The sequence below is a fragment of the Homalodisca vitripennis genome, chromosome 7 (assembly GCF_021130785.1).
Source record: "Homalodisca vitripennis isolate AUS2020 chromosome 7, UT_GWSS_2.1, whole genome shotgun sequence".
NCBI classification, from domain to species: domain Eukaryota; kingdom Metazoa; phylum Arthropoda; class Insecta; order Hemiptera; family Cicadellidae; genus Homalodisca; species Homalodisca vitripennis.
In genome coordinates, this window is record NC_060213.1 from 82328872 (window position 1) to 82350396 (window position 21525).

The window sequence follows — 21525 nt, forward strand, 5'->3', positions numbered from 1 at the left end:
AAAACTTTAAAATGTAAAGCTTTGTTTGCTTTAAAATGTAAAGAAATTTAAAATGGTAATTAAATGATATAAACATATATTTCTTTTGTTGCATTATATATGTTTACAAAGAACAGCTGATTCAATTTGAACAGGCCCTTTCACTTAATAACATATGTTTGCTGTAATGCATTTCTTACGGGTATTTCCGTAACTTTTAGAGACCAGTGGGGCGGAATCCTGAATCGGGAACGGGATAAAAAAGTATCCTATGTGTTTCTCCCAGTTCTTAGCTACCTCCCTACCAATTTTCAGCCAAATCGAATCAGCCGTTCTTGACTTATAAATAGTGTAACTAACACGACTTTCTTTTATATATATAGATAGATTAAGCAACATAACAAGTTACAATAGACTTCATCAGACTATTAATATTAGTTTTAAAATTAACAGGAACATTGCAAAAGATATTGAAAGCTTCAACATTTACTTAGTTAAATAAATAGAGAAGTAGTAGAAAATTATTTTAGTAATTTGGCAAGCGTTACGTAGTAAGCAGAAAATTAAAAACATAAATTTAATAAGAAACATAATAACATAGGCAACTAAAAACTAATCAACAATGTAACAATAATATAAATATTATAAAATATGTAAATTAGGTGGTTAAAACTTAAACTCTTAAAACTATGAAACAAAAGTTGAAATTTAATGGCGATTCAAACTTACAAGATAAACTTAAAAACTCAAGGAACTAATATCACAGGCAAAAATTTTACTCACAGAGTAAAACGCTTTAACTCTGGAACTGGCAGTAATTTTTTCCTCATACACAAGCCATATTTGGGTGTTTTGTACCTGTACTTTTTCGTAAAAGACACATTTTGGTTATAAACCTATATGTATAATACATTATTTTTTCGGGAGAATGTGGAGATAATTAGGGCATAAAAACATTATTCATATACAATTTTTTTAAATATGACTACGCTAAATAATATTTTAATAGTGGGATTGTACCTGGTAAAATGTAATAATATAATACATATTAGAATCTGAGATAACCGAATTTATTCTTAATTTTATCTAGTTAAATCTTTTTTATAATGGTATCCATGTTCTCTTGAAGAAAATTGAAATATATTGTAAAAAACACAAATAGTTCATAAAAGGCTGTTTGTTACTATGAGTACAATTATTTACAAAAATATAATTCTTACAATAAATGTTTCAAAAATATACCAACATTTAAATAATGATGTGCTCTAAAAAACAATAAATTAGTTGATAACCAATCTCTAAACATTTTAATTTTTTAAGTGGTGGGACGTACCTACATTTTGTTACTATAGGTAGAAAATAGGTACCTAGATATGTTACTATGAGTTATAAGTTTTATTAATGCTCAACCAAATCCCATAGAGTGACATGCACCATCATCGATCTTAATGTTGCTTATATAGAGAAATGAAGCATCATGCAAAATTTCTATAGCTCAGTTTATTCTCAAGATAACGTGCGGAGAAATAGAAGAGAAGTTTTGCCAGCCCCTGAGTTTTGGCTTTGGTAATAGTTAGCCTATAGATCTTTTAACAACTTTTCTATTAGTTGCAGCTATATTGATGACAATACCGCCAGTCAGTTACCATACTATATAAAGAAGTAAGGTTTTATCAGCTAAAAAATAAAATAATATATAAAAATTAAGTATTTCCTTTTTTAATTGGACCAGGATTCATTGGTGTGATGTAACATACCAATCCTCTCACCAGTTATGCAATTTACTCAGCTCTTTTGGTTTTACTCAGTACACACATTGAACACACCAACTCAAGTTACCACATGGTCTAGAACAGCCATTGATAAATTCATCACTAACTTGCTAAATACCTTGGTTTCTGTACTGTCTTTGACCACTTTCCGCAGGATGTGAGGCTGCAGGGTCCATGCCTGTACAAGAACCCACTATTTCAGAATTTAGAAGGGTTCTTTGACCTTAAAATATTTAACATCTAAATAATTTCTGAAGGCGTGAATCCTGTTATTTTTTTATGGGTTTTGGATACCCAGATTTAATGTTTCAGGCATTCAACAATCTTTTGAGGTTCTATTTATGTTTCTTGACCTTTGTTAAAAATAAAATAATAAATAGTGCCTGGATTAGATCCAGTTCACCTTCCTCTTAGCGCGTCATCTGGATTCTGAAGAAAACTTGGTTGCTTCACCATGCTTAAAGATCGTGTCTAAACATCCTATTGCAGTCAGTTGTACACCTAATTAGACAATGAGAACACTTCTCATAAATTACAGTATATTTTGTAGTCTCGGATGTTGAAATGATGTAAAAAGTTCATCCTTAGCTTCTTTGTCACCGACTTTATTTTTATTCCTGCAGATGAACATGACTCCAGATTCCAGGAGCAAGTCTGTGACATCACATTTCAGACGCTGCATGAGGAAAGTGAACTTGAGCTAAACTCAACATTCATAAAATATGGCAGGTTGTGAATCCAGTCCAAAAATGAATATTAGAGGAGTTCACCAACTACTTTCCACACCAGCTGGCTTAGTTGTTATCCGTTGTTGTGTGGATAACATGAGCACTTGCTTTATGTATGTAACAACAAAGCAGATGAGCAAGATGTGCATTCATACATAAGCCTAAATATGACACATCAGTATTGTAAGGACAGCAATCTAGTTCTGTTGTTCATACATAAAAAACTAAACAAATCAATTTTGGAGGAATAAATTACACAACAGGACTACTAGATGTGGAATCACAAGATCGAATTAAACTCCTCAGAATGACGATTAAATTCATTCAACAAATAATGACACTTTCATTATTTCTATATGAAATTACAAATAAAGAATAGAACAAATGTGATAGTGATGAATTTTTGCAGAATTTTTCGTTGAAATGTGGTATTTAATGCAAATACAGCTGCTTATGACGAGAAACCATCGCACTTGCTGTAAGGGTTAAATACAGTTTTACAGTTGTACATACGAGGTCTGTCTGTTGCGGCTACGTGATGCAGTGCGAAGGAAACGACCTGAACTGTGAACAAGCCGTGACTGGATCCTGCACCATGACAACGCGCCAGCTCATTCCTCAAATCTTATTCAGCGTTTTTTGGTCAAACACGACATCAACCAACTACGACAGCCTCCATACAGTCCTGACATAGCTCCTTGTAACTTCTGGCTATTTCCGAAATTGAAAATTCTTTTGAAAGGAAAAGGATTTGACGATGTTGAACAAATAAAACAAAATGCGACGAAGGACCTGTTAGCCATTCCGCAAAATGAATTTAAGGAGTGTTTCCAGAAGTGGGAATAAGGTAGTGGCTTGTGGAGGGGAGTACTTTGAAGGGGACCAGATTGCCGTTGCCACCGCAGTTCATGCCAGATGTCAAGTTCGGATACTTTTTGGACACACCTTGTATTTTGTTTGAAAATATATTAGGGAATCGGAAATTTTCATTAGAGGAAATAAGGAAAATTTGAAAAAAGTGTTGAGTACCCACTCTGTTCAAGTAGATATTATTCCAGTGTCTTGTTTGTTTTCCATTCAAATCTTCCTTTTTTAACATTAAATTTTAGTCAGTTAACATGTTATGACTTGTGTTAACCACCGGAAAAAGCAATACTATAATCAATCACATAGTGATTGTATGATCTCATCATTAAACGTTGACTTGTTAGTTGTACAGGAGCACTGAACAGACAACAATATAAAAAATATGTGATATTTTCATCACATATTCAATGTATGTATTATGTTTCATCATATAGGCATAACTACACCAATTGTGATATTTTCTATTATTGTAGCTAATTTTTGTTGTTTCAACAATTATGGATGGGACGCTCACAGCTGTAGTCAGAATCGTGTAAAATGGCGTGTTTCTATAGTGATGAAAGCTAAATATTGTTTATTTAGGTTATTATGAATAATAAAATAAAATATTGTTTCTCAAAAATAGAGTTGACATACTATGTAAATATTTTATATTAGTCTTTATAGTATGTATGTACATACATATGTAATAATATAAATATATTTTGTTTTTATAATTAATTTATACACTAACACTTAAAGTGTAATTTGGTCAAGTTTCAAAAACATCTACAAAACTCAAGCTATTGCAATTTGTAAACCAGCCAAGTTACAAAAAAAATATAAATGCCTAGACTTTAAAAATTCTATTAAAAATTAGCATGCCAATGGATTAAAGAATGAAGTATAGAAACAGTACAGAAAGTTTGTTTGTGCAGATAATCCTGAGGAGTCCAACTTCGTAAACAGTCAACCCAAACCACAAAAGCAAATATCAGAAAGAAGAAAGGCTTACATGAGGGCGAGGCAAAGCAGGAACCAGAGATTTAGTAAGTTCTTTAAGCCAATAGATTTAACCCTTTGACGCCGGCACTATTTGACGTGCGCTGTGCCTGAGTGGCGGTTCGCGCGAGACTTGCCTGCCCTCGCTGGGCGGCGGGATTTCACTCAAATCTCACGTCCCACATATCGTTCCAGTTATATGCCTCTAACTTTCTTATTTTTTATTCAATTGGTTCTAAGTAAAGTTTTTATTTTGTAAAACCAAATTACTTTTATTTTGAGTTAATCTTACGAATTTTCCGACAGTTAATATATGTGTTTTACATTAATTTAGTTTGAAAAACTTGTGTTTCATTACATTTTAAGCGTGTTTTGTGGTAAAAAACCTAGAATGAAGCTGTTTTCAAATACTTATCATTGAAATTAGTTTTAATATCAGTATACAGCTTATGTTAGATTCATTAGAAAAGGAACATTTTCTTTGGGATAAGAATACACCAATACAATATTTCCAAATTGTATTGAGTAGAGTTCAGTAAATTAAAGTTATTTACTCAGTTTGAAATAGTTTCGAGTATGAAGTCCTTTTAATAATGTAGGATGGTGTGATACCTTTGAAAGTAAGGATCCAAACACAATCTTACGACACAACCACTGCAGTAGATTGGATCTCTTCTCTCTTCCGGCTTTGCGGCACACTACACAACGTCGTCAAGTGTTAGATTGTTTTGGCCAGTGATTACTATTTCTATCAGAAAGCCTAGTGGTTTCTCGTATGGTAGGACTGAACAATTCGCTCAGTGGGACCAAAGCAAAGAAAAAGTCCTTGGACAAGCTTTAGTCGAAAGTCACTAAGAGGCTTCTTTGTTCCATTTTCAGGTTTCTAGAGAATATAGCTATTCAATACAGTGGTATCCAAAAAATGAAAGAATAGTTTCTTTGCAAGTAAACATTTTAAAACAAAGTCAACAATTTCGATTTGTTTTTTGTGAAAAATACAACCTTTTAAGAAACAAATAAAAAACATTTGGCATGAAAAGGTTAGTTCATTTAGGATATACAAAATAAAGAACAAAGCACTACAGCGCGGGACAGCAGCTACTCGGCCACTCATCACGAGTGGGACAGACGCTGCCCGGCCGACCTCAAAGGGTTAAACGTGTTATACCTTTACTGTTGTTAAATGCAATAATCTAATTTTTACCAACCGTGTACTTGCATCTGTGATTGGCATGATCACCTGTCATTCACTAAATGGAACCAGCAGTTTCAGATTCAACCCAGAATTGTTTTCTGCAGCTTAGCAGAATACTCAAGAATTACCTGAAACAAAATTAATTATATAAATTTGCAAGAAAATAGTGAAGAAATGTATTAAAGTGAATTACTTTTTGGCAGGGATGAGAAGTGGAATATTTTTTCTATGGAGCAAGAGCCACCTGACAGTAGAAAAAACCCCTTCAAAATAACTTAAAAGTGAAAATATTCCTCTTCTTAGCCCTAGCTAAATAAAGATGGCTGCTAGTACAGCCATCACTTAACTTGTAGAATGTTATTCTAACATTTTTCACAGCGCAAGAACAACATGTATGATTAATGTATGCAGTATAAACCAGACCACCTGGGCCACTGATTTTTGTGGTATAACAAGTGAAGATAGAACCTCTATTTCAACTGTACCCCTCCCTATTTTGGGGTCAAAGAATTCTATACAATTATTTTGAGCATGATAACTTGATTCACTGTTCGTAAAGTAGCTCCATTGAGTACTTGTAGTTTAGCTTTTGTTCTTGTCTCATTTGGTAAAGCATGTACCCTACTAATTAAAACTTCCAGTACAATCACGCTAATAAAGTTGTTTTTAAACAGTTTTTAGACAGTCTGAATAAAATGAAATGTAGTCGAAAGTGCGACATAGTTCATGGCAAAATTTCACTGTATGTTCCTCAACATTGTTCTCTTGAGACGTACTTGTCGTCATCATCTAAGGATACAAAACACACCTATTTCAGGCCATCCTTGTTTTAGGGCTGTCAAATGGTTAATTGCATCATAAAATACCATTGACACATTCGCCGTGGGAGACTGGCGTTACAGCCACCTCTCAGTCCCGAGTCATTGCCTCCGTGTGAGTCCAGAAACGGGCGGGAAGGTTGTGCTGCTTACAGAGTGTAGGGACAATTCCACTTTTTCTTTTCCTGCAACCCATTCTCGAAACACTGTCTTGGTTCATTTTCTCTGTTGTGTGTAGAGTTTTTTACTGTGTTTAGTGTAGCGTGACTGTGTACATGAAATTGTGGTCCAATAGAGGTGGATATTGAACTCATTGAACGCTAATTGAAAGGGATTCAAGTTCAGACAGTTCTGGTGATAACGACTTGTATGAGAGTGGATATTGTTGGTTGGGGTAGAGGAGTGTAAATGTTTTTTTATACCAAATAAAATAAAGAAATAGACAAACTGATTTGCGGGTGCCTGTGGGGATGGGGTGAAAAACCAGTGGAAAATTTACTACAGACTGATGAGGTCTGGCATCAGTGGAATTGTAGTCCCGAAAATGATATAAACAATTCCAATCAAGGTTCCTGTACATCTTCAATTATCTTTAAGGATATCCAGACGTCAGTTTTTGATGAGTAAAACCATTTGTATTTTTGTGCATTTTAGGTTCACACTTGTCACTCGCATCATTTCCCACACAAAATGTGTTAATCTAGCTATGTTGCACATATAGTACTTGGCAATGTTTTTGATGGAAGAAATATTGATATCGTAATTATTTTTTAAGTGTAAGGTTTTAAATAGAAATTACAGATTTTTTGGACAAATATTTCGGACAAACAGCTGCAGTAACTAAATGTGGTAACCCTTCACCTCCTGACTGCTCAAGCATTTTTTGCTCACAAAAGGGTTTGGTACCCTGAATTCGTGAAACACTGTTTTGATGTTTCATCTCTCCAGACTCAGATAGAAGATAATAGTTTCACTGTGTTACAGCATGCCAAGTTATCAGTTGAGAGTTATTCTCTCCCTCCTTGAGGACCATTTGAGTCAATGTTACACAACTTCTCATCTAAGTGTAAGGTGCATCATTATATTGCTTTTGAATATTCACTAAAAATGGATATACCTATTACTTTTAATTGGTTACTATCGTATTGGATTACGTTGTAGGTCCAGTTTTTCTTTGGGGAAGTTAAAGATGCTTGGTTGAAGGCTTAACTTAAGTGATGTTTCTTTATATCATTTGAACATTCAGTCTGTTAAAAATAAATTGCTTGAATTGGAGCTCTTTCTGCAGAATATTCAATGTGACATTCTTTGCCTAAACGAACATTGGTGCTCACAGGAAGAGTTAAATTTTTATGTTCCTTCAGGATACAAGTTAATTACAAGTTTTACCAGATCTTTCATGAAACATGGTGGAGTATCCATTTATGTGGCAACTAACTTTATTTTTGATTTTCTTTGCATTAATGTCAAGGATTTATGTGAGGAGCAACAATTTGAAGCTGCGGCGGTGGCATTCCCAGACCTTAATCTGATTGTGGTTGCAGTGTACCGTGCCCCAAACTCTGACATAAATATTTTTACTGACAAACTTGAAAAATGTATTTTATTTATTAATAAGTCTTATAAGTATAAAAACAGCAAAGTTGTAATTGCTGGAGACATTAATATTGACCCTAGGAACAGTGATCTTAAGATTAGAGGTTTCTTAGATAGACTAAGGTCTTATGACTTTTTTTGTTTATATTTTGAGCCTACCAGACATAACTCTTGTTTGGACAATATAATTACCAATTTTCACTATGAAGATGTAGACTGTAAGGTAACACAGCCTCATCTATCAGATCATTTGGGATTAATATTAAGTATTAAGCCTAATACTAGGCATCATGGTAGTACTGGTACTAACAGTGCAAAGGGACTGAATAGTAAGAATAAATCTTTTAGGCTACTGAATGATTCCACTGTAAATAGTTTTAAGGTCATGCTCAATAATATTAATTGGTTAGATTTGCTATTGCCTTACAATTTGGTTGAAGATGCATTTGATCGTTTCATGGAAACTTTAAAATTCTATTTTGATATTTGCTGTCCAATTAAAACTAAGCCTACGCAGCCTAATGATGTACCGGTAACTGGAGTAATGTCTCATAGTGTAGATAAGAAATGGTATACTGTTGAGTTGAAAAATATTAGATCAATAATGTTAATATATTACAATAAGTCCCTTGTTAATCCTAACTACAAAATCAGTTACTTGAGGTTAAAGCAAATTTACAGGTCTCAAGTTAAGATAGCAAAAAAACAGGCAAATGAAAACTATATTATGAATGCTACAAATAAATGTAAAGCAGCTTGGCATATCATTAACTCTGAATGTGGAAGGCTGTCTAATTCAACAAATAAGTATGATAGGCCTATACCTATTTCTGTCAATGCTTTGAATACTCATTTTATAAATGTAGGAAGTAGGCCTAATGTTAACAGTACTACAAGTCATAATAATGTCTCTGATCCTATTGATATATTATTGTCAACATGGAATGCACCTCCTCCAAATGTTTTTAAATGGAAAGAAGTTACTGTAGATCATGTAAATAAAATTGTAAATAGTTTAAGTAATTCTAAAGCTCAGGATGTCTATGGTATGTCTAATTTTGTTCTAAAAAAGATTGTTTCTAGCATAGTAGATCCTCTAACTTTCCTGATTAATTGGGTTCTACATGAAGGTACCTACCCTAAGTGTTTAAAAATAACAGTTACAGTACCATTTTATAAGAAAGGTGATAGGCAGGATGCTAATAGCTATCAACCTATTTCGCTCATTCCTGTAATATCTAAGGTGATTGAAAGTGCAATAAAAAGTCAACTAGAGTGTTATTTTGAAGCTAACAAAATGTTATCCCCATCTCAATATGGGTTTAGGAAAAACCTTTCTACTATTAAGGCTGTGGAAGATGTTGTATCACATGTAATGAGTGGTTTTGAGGCCAAAAAAGAAACATCTGCTGTGCTATTAGACCTAAGTAAAGCTTTTGATGTTGTTCCTCATAATGTTCTTATTAAAAAACTACAATCTTATAACATTAAGGGAAAAGAATTATTGTTAATGGAGACATATCTGACTGATAGATATCAATTTGTAAAAATTTCTGAAGAAAAATCTGATGTTTTAAGAGTTTTAAGTGGGGTACCTCAGGGCTCTGTCCTAGGCCCTTTTCTGTTTGTGATATTTGTCAATGATCTACCTGCTTTTATCCCTGATAAATGTATTTTATATGCAGATGACACAACACTGTTAACTTCAAGCGCTAATTCTGAAACTAACTGTATTGTTAAAAACTATATGGTTGAGAGATCTAACCTATGGTTCTGTGCCAATCAATTGTCTGTAAATAGTAGTAAAACAGAGGAAATTGTATTTAGTTTATGTAACTTAGATGGTAAGACTGTGAAATTGTTAGGAATTACATTAGACTGTAAATTGGGCTGGCATCATCACACAAGTAACTTGTGTACTCGCTTATCTAGAGTAGTGTTCTTACTAAGTAAGCTAAAACAGTACACAAATGCCTTTTTCCACTCGCACATATTGTATGGCCTAATCCTGTGGGGAAACGCCCCTGGTGCAAAGGAGGTTTTTAAATGGCAAAAGCGAGCAATCAGATTGTTTCAGGTATTGGCTTTCTGGATAGCTGTAGATCACATTTTACAGAGCTAGGCATACTTACTGTTCCCTCAATGTATATTCTCCAATGTCTGATCTATGTTAAAGAACATTTGGATGAATATAACCTAAGAGGTAGTTGCCATGAGCATAACACTAGAAATAAGGGCCTAATTGATTGTAAATATGTTAGACTAAGTAAAACACAACACAGTTATGGTTACATTGGGGTCAAACTGTTTAATAAGTTACCATTAGCTGCTAGGAATGTTACTGTACATAATTTTAAAAAAGTTTTACAAAATTGGTTAAAAATTAAAGCCTTTTATTGTGTTGAGGACTGGGAAACTGCTGACATGAGTGACCTTAAGTTTTAACAATTGTACATAGCCTACCATTCTAGTCTAATATTTTATATGTTTTATGTTGTAGGCCTTTATATTTATATTTTTAGCATAGAGTATATTTTATGTTCCTATTTGACAATGTCTATTACAATGTTGTATGTTGTTTAATGACAATAAAGAATTGATTGATTGATTGGATGAAGGAAGAGAATGCAAGAAATCTTCTTTAACACGTTCGTTGCGGTCAAAAATACATTATAACATGCACTAGGAGCTAAAAAATATTTTGTGTTAAAACTTACCGAATCGTGTTACCATTTGGTGATCATAAATCAGCATAATGTTGCATAATTTTATGTATAGATGACTTCACAGTTTCCGGCTCGATTTCATGCCGGCCACTTCTGGTGCTAGTTCGATTTGACTCAGTGGTCCGAAAACTGGTATTTGGATATGGTAATGGATGAAAAACTTTGATTTACAACCGTGCCCCCCAGGGATCTTTGCTCTGCTTACAAGTTTTTATGGTATTTGTCAAAGCATTCGACTGGGCAGAATGCTGGATTGTCTGGGCAAGAACAACACACATACACTGTTCTCGTCACTATTCCCTTCTTGGAACAAAACCTGCAGCGCTTTCTTTTTCTTTTCCCTTGACCATCTAGTTCTTCAGTCTTTACTAGCTTGTGCAGTACATTCCGTGGTGGTGTTCTTAGCGGTCAATCTGGTGTTGGAGGTAACAAGGCTCCAATCAGTATATTTCTAAAATCGTAAAGGGATATTTTACTCCTTCCACTGTGCATATTATATAATGACATTGAGTTTACGATCAACATTTGCATAAGATGCACAAATATTTTTTTGTACCACCGAATGGTCTTATGCTCGCTCACAAGGGTAGTAGGCGAGCATTTGGTCCCCACGGTCAACTCCCTTCATGTGAGCGTTGTACTGCACTATGGGAAGTGGTTTGTCCCCCTCCTGACCACGTTTGTTTATTATAGGCACCATATTGTTTTCATACTCAGAAGAACCTAAGAAATGTCAAATCAAAACTGTTGTAAAAATTGTCCATATAAAGGGAATGACCCTTATACAACAATCTCCTCATAAGGTGCATCACGACTTTAGACGCATAGCCTTTTCCGCCCAAAACATCATGTTTACCACTATATATAATGAAGCGCAAACACAAACCCTCAGGCTCACTCAAGGTGTACAGCTTTATGCCATACTTATGGCGTTTCCCTTTGATGTATTGTCTAAATTGGAGTCTTCCCCTAAATAGTATCATACCTTCATCAAGTGAAAGTTGCTTTGCTGGAGAATAAGTTGTCATCATTTTAGAGTTTAAAAAATCAACTAAATATTGAACTTTATGGAGTCGATCAGTGTTTTTAGCATTGTTCGTCCTAGGCTTACAAAAATGAAAGCATCTGAGAATGATTAAAAATCTATCCCTACTCATGAACTCCCTAAAGACAGGTAAATTGTAGAGTCTGTAAGTTTTCCAGTAGTCCTGGAATCGACTAATTCTTAATTGACCCCATATGTAGGAGCAATCCAATGAAAGTTTTCAGTTCCGGTACTGTGAGATCTTTGTAATGTGCAATCTGGGACTGTAGTTCAATGTCTGGACCACAAAAAATGTCTAAGGCATTTTGGTTAGTGTAGCGACAAATTTGCTCAAGCACCATGTCATTGAGCAACAACAAAAACCATTCTATTGGTTTCCCTTCTCCGGGTACTGGGTATAGAAGTTTGTTCTCACCTGTAAAAGGTACTCTTTTCAAGCCCGCCGTAATATTACTCCATTCAGGGCTTAACCCATTCATGACTGAATAAATTACTATAATTTTTGGACTACAGAACTGGATATTTTCCATGATTTCGTGTAAGAACAGGTGCACTTTGCATAACACTTTCTGTATAACATGCTATGAATATTATAAATTAACCTTAGTTATTCCTTGTTATTGTATGAACACAAAATGTTATTTTTTTTAAATATACATGTATTTACACTATTTACAAATTTTTATTATACTTCATTAGAAGTTTGTTTGGGTGTGAAACACTTCAAAACATGTTTCTAGATGAAGTGAAACATGACACTTTTTACATTGATACACTGTTTCACTTCTTTTTCCCTGTGAGGCACAAACTTTACATTTTCTTGAGGGCCTGGCTTTGGTGGTTGGAGATATCTTTTCAATAAAATGCCCCCAAAACTTTCCTTGAAGGGGCAGTGGTGTTTCTCCACAAACGGGAGGCCAACCAAAGGGTTACCTGAGCAACAAAGGTATCGTCACAGAAGTGATTGAACACATCTGATTCAGTGCAGTTTTCTCTTAACTGCCTCCAAATGATAGGATTTATTCCATGATTGCCGGTAAAACGCATTGTACAACAGTATTTGATCCAACACACCACGCAAAATCATAAGGCCTAGCCAGTGGGTTATCGTCACTTTCATTATTACTTGCATTGTACCATCAGACATCTCATTATTTTCATGTATCATGTCATCTTGTTCACTGTCACTTTCCTCATCACCACTTTCATCTAAAACGTTAGCAACGTAAGCCGTAAAATCATCCGAATTTACGAACACATCATTCCGGTCGCGAGACGCCATCTTGACTGTTTACAAACGAAAGAAAGCTGTTTTGCCAAGATGATTTGAGGCAATATCAGATGATTTTCAGAAACGAAGAAGAAGAAAAACATAGACTAGAATATTGAGAACAAAATATGCAGCAAATGTGAATGCCTCTGCGATCTATCGGCAATATATTCAACTACGTCGATGTCGTGTCTAGCGGACGGGCGCGGCCCGTCATTAGTCGTTGGGCCACGCGTAGTGAAGGACGGAAACTGCCCGTCCAATGTCTTGAATGGGTTAATTCAGGTTCAGCACCACTGTCTGTAACACTCCCTCCATCGTCATCAGTAGCGGAGCTGGATTGGCCTGACGACTCAAGGTCAACGTCTGAATCGACTTCACGTGGTGTTGCCATAACCTCAAAACTTTAAAAACACAACTAGGGACACAAATAATTATTCATCACTTGACACATACACTGGGGCACATGAAATAACTCCACAGTACGAAGAAAAGATTTTCTAACTACAAACTAAACTCAAATAAATGTTTCACAAGTCTGAACCCATATGCGGACAGCGATAAATCCACTCCTGTCAAGAGCTGAGCTCACACTGTGGGAACGACAGTAGACAGGCAATGCGGCACGACAGCCATCGGGCGGCAGGGACACTGCTGGCTCGATTCCGTGCCAGCCGCAGCGAACGTGTTAATGAGAGTTTATGCTCATTCTATCAAACCCTACTTAGAGACGCTTAGAAAAAGGCTAGATTGCATAATTTTACATTTGTTTGTGTCAGAGTGGCCGGGTGTTGGTTAGGAAAAAGGAGGGTGACAAGAAATTAAGTCAAGTCAAGCAAGTGCACCATCACATACGGGTCTAACTCTCAACCCATGACACGAGGTATCCCTCAGAGGTCCGTCCTTGGCCCGATACTCTTTATCCTTCTAACAAATGACTTCCCTGTCTACATCCAAAGCCCATTAACACATTTACTGCGCGCCGGGCGGTGGACGAACGAGCTCGGTATACGGCAGCTGCTTTCATATTGCCTCAGTGTGAGCTGAGCAGTTGCCTGGGAAGGCTGTAACACTCATAGCGAGGTGTGCCTGTTTCGGTGAGTCAGTTGGTGCGATTCGTCGCCAGTTCACCATTTTCGTTTGTTGTGTATGCTTTGCGATATTGTGTGAGTGGATTATAGTGTCTGTTGACTGTGTAAGTGTATGTACTCATAATGGAGGAAGACGATAATGTTATTGACGATAATTTTTCATCTGATGAAGACAATGAGTCGAGTTCGAACAGTTCTAGGGACGGTGAAGGGGGGCGTCCCCCACCCCCAGTGGGCCACCCCACCCCAATACGTGTAATTGATGTACTATCTACGTGTCATTCATGTACTATTTGTATATGTGTAATTCGCGAGTGTTTGTGCCGAAACCTAGTGCGCTGCGAGCACATACAACATGGGGACCGGCACCCGGTGCGGATGACGAGCAGACTTGGCACGGACATGACATCACCCGTTCCGGCCAACGAAGCTTCCGGGATACTTTGGGACAACCCTTTCGGCTATCCTGACTCCGTTTTGGGTAAGTAAAAAACAAAAATATTCCCGCATTTTCTGTCACCAGTAATTTAGTCATCCGCAGTGAATGTGTTAATCGCCACCATCATACGGCACGCCAACAGCAATACGCAAACGCCATGAATGACATCGCAGTCATATCCCTTATGAAGGCCCTAGACTACTGTAAAACCAATGATCTTTTTATGAACCCAGCTAAGACCATAAAAATTAACTAGTACATAATATGACCCTATTTCCGACATTCCAAACATCCTGGAACAAACAAGTACAAAGTTCCTAGGAGTCACTCTAGACAAAAAAATCTCACGTGGAATGAACATGTTAATAATATCTGCTAAAACATAAGCACTGGGCTATGTGTGGTGAGGCGAATAAAATAGACCAGCAACCTAGAGGCTGCTAAGATTGCATACTATGTATTAGTTGACTCCCACCTGAGATATGGGATTGTGGCATGGGACGGATCAGCAGCTGGTAATCTTAGAAGAGTACTGATTACTAAAAAAAAAGGCCATAAGGGTTCTAGCTGACCTTAATCAAAAAGAAAGCTGCAGGGGCAAGCATTCATAACTCTTGGCATCCTAACAGTCACCAGCCTCTACATCCTTCAAGTAATCCTTCATGTTGACAACATTTATCACGAAACAAACCAGGACGTTCACAATTACAACACGAGACATGCAGCAAGATACACTTTCTCCCGACACCAGACAGCCCTCTTTGAGGCAGCTCCTTCATACATTGGACGCAAACTGAAAAATCTCTTACCAAATAATCTCCAAGGCCTGGCTGGAAAAATCCTTAAGAAAGAACTCCAAAAGTATGTACAGGACGGTCTAGTGTACACCTTGGATGAGTTCCTGGGACTACTGCACTGAAGCAATGCAGTTTTTGACATGAATCCATTTCTTTATGTTAGTGGATTTGTAATGCACAAAATAAAAAAAATAAAGTCCTTATTTGTGCCATAATAACGTTCAGTTGTAGGCTTCTTTTTTGTTATTGAAAATAGAAAAGTGGTCAAAAGGAAGTTTTATATATGTCCATAGTTACACTATGACAGTAAGTAACTCTGGCTAACTTAGCACATAAATTGTCTGTATGATTGCCCCAACTTAACCTACAATCTAAGTCACTTTAAGTGATTACTGTTTGTGGACAGCAGAACTTAATACATAATTGTTTAAAGAAAATAACATAGATTCTCTTTTACTGTTGTTAACAGCTAAGTAATTATCTTCAAATTACTTAGTGGCTACTTTCATTGCCAAGGTTTGATCAGACTGCAGTTGCACCAGCTCAGAATTTGAGTTTGTATCGTTTGCGTATAACTGATTTACATGGTAGGTTAGCAGTTTGTACAACTATTTGTTTCCTGCAATTTAAATAAGACTCAAAAAATTTGAGTTCTTTCCCCTCTTACACCATAATAATACGACTTCTCAAGTAGTATGTAAAATACTACATGTACAATAAAATTCCTCAGATAGGTCAATTAGCAATACAGATATTGTAATTTTATTTTCAAAATGTATAACATTTTTCAACATTTTCTACAGCTTTTATTGTGTTTGAATTTTGAAAAGAACGATATTGCTCCTTGCAAAGGATATTATTATTCTTAAAATTCAAAAGTTTGTTCTTTTATACAGTGTTCAAAAATGTTACTAAAAATAGTAACTAATGCTATGGGCAGGTAACTTGATGGGCAAAGCTTGTTCCTCTTTTAAAAACTTTGGTACTGTCTTTTTAATTTTTAAACGTGGGGAAAACTTGATTTTCTATTGAAAAACTAAACAGATATATCAAAGGTTCAGCTAATAAATCTATAACGTCTTGTATTACCTTTATTGACAATCCATAGTAACCCTCACTTTTTGAAGTGTTTAACCTACTTACAGATCAAAAATATCACCAGTTGATATTTTCTTCCACTTAAAATTACAGTTTGCAATATTACAGTTGTTAATATTTGCAATATTACAGCTGTTAATATACTTACTTAATGAGTCAGTACAGTAATTACAGAATTAAAACTATCACATACTTTCTTATTATTGATTTGAAAAGCTGCATATAAAATATCTGTAAAAGGTGTCGAAATACAATATAAATTATTAAAATTACTCTGAATAAACCAGTAGAAGATGAAACAATTGAAGTGGCCACCAGGGATCTCTCACTCAATGTTCACGTTGACTCAAAACTTACAGAAAACCATACGAAATTTACAAGTAGTATGTTTGTTTCAATAATTCACAGACATCTGAATCAACTGTACTGGCCTTGATACGTCTTGGGCTCTTGCAGCACATTAAGTCTACGGCTTGTCCGTCTGCCTGCTGCAATGTACTCACGAGATCTGTTTATTTGATTCCAGTAACTTTTGCATTAAAAAAAAAAACTAATTTTAAAACTTCCTTTTAACCTCCTTCTTACTTTCAATAAAAAAAAAGGAGGCTACAATTTAACGTGATTATGGCACAAATTATGTAAGACGAGTACGATGATTATAATAAAAAGTCAACGGACTGGTTAATTAGTTGTTGGGTAGAATCAATATATTAGTAGTAAATTTGAAATTGACACCTCTTGGTAGAAACTGAAAACCAAGACTTTTGTTAGCAGTTAAGGAGGCTGCCATGCAAGGATGCGTGATCATTTCATTTTTGGAATCAACTTTAACCCTGCCCTCGCCATAGAGATATATTAGAATGGTAGACATTGACCGAAACACCAAATATATCCGATATAGCTTATGTCTCTTGGAGAGTTTTTTATTTCACAGAAGACCCTCGAAATGCCTGGTGCATGCTCCGTGCTTATTGCGGTTGCCAAGGAAGTATTTATAAACAACCTTCACTCTGCTGCAGGGGGAGGGGAGTGCCCTGTCTAACTTCGACCACCTGCTCTTAAGTTCTACGTCTCCTACAGAGCCATAACCAAACATGTCTGTGGCGTATATTACTGCTATCTCGGCTGTCACAAGTTTGCATCTACTACGTATCTCGTTATTATTCTTCATTGTGTGGCAGTGTTGTGATTAGAAAATATACTAATAATTAGTAGTTTATCAAACTTTTCAGTTTAATTACATTTTACAATGAAATTTAAATTTGTTTTAAATTAACACACAATATTATTATCATGACGTAGATTAATTGTAATAAGATTGAGTTGTTATAAATGTAAATCATGTCTCAAACAATAAATAATTTTTATTTGTACTATTTACTCTTTAATGTTAACCTTTCAATGATTTTGGCTGAACTTGTGCAGTGACCGATTGTGCTGTGAAAACATTTTGATAAACGTAAGTACAATAAATATATATATTATTGATCCATATTAATTAGTTATATTAGTCCATATTTATAAAGACAATATATTTTACCACTTTTCCTCTAGGTAGCATTTGCATCCTATTCAGTGACAAAATTGAACATACCCCTGTATGTTGAGGTATTATACTCTTCTTTCTATCTACGGAAATTATATCTCAAGCTTCAAATTATATCAACCTGTGCTTTTCCAGCTAATTAACCTTTTTTTGTTTTTTTTTTTTATTTCTTAGATGTAGTTGTAATAAAATTTCATCAATAACTAAGGAGCCAACAATCTGTTGTACAGGAAGGCAACGGAAAGCGGAGATGATGAGGATGGCCAATGCTGCTAAGTATAATTGGGGTGGAACAAATTCTGCAACATTTAAAGTTCCTTATTATAATAACCCATATACTTTAAAAAAGCAGCAATATTGGAAAGCAGTTGCTCCTCAACATCATCGCCCATTTATCAGAATCAAAGATTTTGCTAGGGAAAATAATTTTACAAGAGGAAAATTCTATAACAGATTCAGAGGTAATTAGTTGGTAATTAGCCAAGTAATGTGCTTAAAAGTCGCTCACTGGTTGGTATGAGTTTTTTGTTTGGTTGTTTTGTATCATTTGTGTTTAGTTGGCTTTTAGAGCAAAGATAATTAGTTAGTGTAATAACCAAGTAATGTGGTTAAAAGTTGTTCACTAGTCAGAATGGTTGTTATCAATGTTTTGTATGGTTGTTTTGTTGTATTATTTATTTTATTGTTTGTATTTAGTTGGCCTTTAATTACTTTATTTATTGTTAAGGATCTAAGATCTTTACATCATTGCCTGTTTGTTTTGGTGTTGGTTATGCTTGTAACTGTAATTGTTTACCTTTACCTTAATTTTGAACTGTTTTAAAATTTATGAATGGGTTATGGTAGTATGTATTACTTAAGCATTATATAAGGTCTTTAAGTAAACTGGTGAAAAAATAAATCTCTTTCACTTAACAAAAAGTGTGGGTGGTGGAAAACCATAGATTAGGGAGAAAAATTGGTAATCTACTGTTAGTTTGTGTTAAACTAGTTTAGTTTAGAAGGCAATATAAAAACCAGATGCTGTAAAGATGACATATGGCCACAGATAGGCATATTTTTCCAGCAAAAACAACCTCTTCGGTCCAGCCTATGGATCAAGGCTTCATGTTCACAGTTGAACATATTCAAACAAGCATGTTAATCAAATGTTGGAAGTCAAGGAATATACTGAAGAAAATTGACAAGGAAGTTTGTTTTTGATGATGGAGGGATTGTGAAGGAAACAGAAATTTTTGGGACATTGCTATTTTGATTTCTTGTACTGCTGAATGTTGGAAAATGTGAAATAATAATTCTGTGTCTTCTTCACAATAACAACATTTCATAGTTGTATATCTACATGTTGATATATGACTGTTTTCTTCTTAGTGCAGCCCATTGTCAAACATTAAAGTTTCAAGTGGCTGATTGTGCACCCTGAAAGTGTACTGTTACCCTTAACAGTTTAAAATTTCAGGAATTCAGTAAAATGCTGACAACAAACTTTAATTACACCTTTTTGGAAAAAAATTCACCATCGTATCCAAAATATCAAAGATGGCACAATGTTCCCTTACTAACACAGAATAGTCAAAAGCTGTTGTTCATCAGTTTCCTCCTAGTCATTAGATACCACACAAGGAGAAAGTTCCCTAATAATACCATGTATGAAGGTTCACTCTCAGGTGTTCAAGCCCCATTATTAAGCCCTCGATCTGGGAAGAGAGCAAGAAACTTCAGATGAGAAAATCCGATGCTACTCTATGGAAAGATGACTGTATAAACAGCCTACTCATCCTTATAACCAGCTGTACTTTCCATCTTCTCACATGTTCAGTGTGCAGCCCCATCTCAACACAACTCTTTCCTTCCCATAAATCTCTCTTGACCAAGAATCCAACAGTAACATTATCAATTCTACGTAGTGAAGAAACAACCTGGCATCAACCCCAGTACTCCTCTTGCCTGAAATTATGACTTCCAGAGGAGAAACATTAAGACAATAATTCAAGACAGAACCTCGGACACTTCAGAAGTTTCCGGTGAGAGCTACGCAGTATAGCCACCACCCTATAACCTTCACTTTTGGTCACCAGACAGTAGATTCAAACGTTAGCCCAAGCCTGAAAAGGAAGATTTAAAACTTCAGTGTAAGACCGCAATATCTGCCTATCACACATGTACTGACTAAGGACCATTTACCTCTCTTAACAATCTTGTCCAGATGTGGTTTCCAATTTAGACGCTTTAAAAAAACAATTGATTATATAATTTCAGGGTTCACTTCAGAGCCATTTAGCATAACTCTTAATGCTAAATTGGTCTCTACCAATTTATTCCAGCTGACACCTCCTCGTTAAGGTGACAGAAGGGGTCTTGGCTGGATTAGTATACAGACAAACCCTATCAGACCGATTTCCAACTATATTCATGGTCCACAACACGTCACACCCACACTAGCCAAAGTGCAATACTAACAAGAAAATCAATGTTTGCACTTCCTCTGATATCACGGCGTGCCATCTGAAACAATAAGACAGGAAGGAGTAGGAAGGGAAAAGCAGCCTCCTCCGGCCCATGTCCTTGAGGTCCTAGACCTCAATGTCATGGTGTGTGTATGAATTTTTGATGGTTAAGGTTTGTTTACTTGTTAAAATCATTTTAGTTCTTTTTTTTTCATATTGGCCTAAGTGGCCTATTCTCAACCAAAGGCGGTTACTTATTTTATGTATGACACCTTAGTACTGTAAGTTTGTGTCTCGTTGCACCTACATCCTTTGCCAACTATCTCAACTCTCTAGGGCTATGTTAACCATAAAATGACACCCACCATCTCATTTTCATGGCATGTTTGTTCTATTCATTAATTTAAGTAATCATGGCAAATTTGTTTGTACTATCTAGTGGTTTACATTCTATATGGTTCTTAAGAGTAAGTAATATTGTGATATTTATTGCTCGACCACAGAAAACAAATTTTTGTATTCTGATGCAAAAAATGTATACTTTTCTTATTATCCATTAATTTTGTATGAGTTGTTTTTTGTAAAGAACATAGCAGGAATAACTTAAGAAATTAATAAAACCACCAATTGTTTATTTGGAGCTAAAAAAACTTTTTTAAGTATAATTTTTATGATTTTTTTAGAGGAATTCAGAGTTTTACAAAAAATGAATTATCTCCCAAAGGAAAAACTTATGCAACACCAGCCACATTATCTCTGATACCTGTTGCTTCATAAAACCAAACACTAACTATTATTAAGTGCGTGCATAACGTTTGTTGTAATTCTTCACTTAATTATTGTGTGTCTTAGCTCTGGTATGATTTGTTTATATTAACCTAGATTGTAGTTATTTATAGTTTAGTTATACATGGAGGAAGGGATCGGATTGCACATCTCAAAACTTAATGTTGCTAATTTCTTGTATCGCCGAACAAAGGTAAATTTCCAAAAAAAATCCTCCTCCTTCATAATCACGAAGAATGTGAATTATTGTGGTTGGGAGAAGGTTAAGTACATAGGGTGGACAAAGGTCTTCACAGCTTGTGATATGTAGAATGTGTGACTGCAAGAGGTTAAGTCCACAGTGG

The 21525-nt window shown here is 35.3% G+C and overlaps 1 protein-coding gene across 7 annotated transcripts in view; it reads left to right on the forward strand.

The window, feature by feature from the left end:
• LOC124365999 overlaps window positions 1-21525 on the forward strand; it is an 86934-nt gene that overhangs the window by 34765 nt on the left and 30644 nt on the right. For 5 of the 7 annotated variants that reach the window (XM_046822173.1, XM_046822172.1, XM_046822174.1 and 2 more), the window contains 2 exons: window positions 4264-4374; window positions 18179-18409. In XM_046822173.1, coding sequence (XP_046678129.1) covers window positions 4264-4374; window positions 18179-18409 — 342 coding nt within the window. The remainder of the gene's footprint in view (window positions 1-4263; window positions 4375-18178; window positions 18410-21525) is intronic. The other 2 variants (XM_046822176.1, XM_046822178.1) reach the window with 1 other exon arrangement.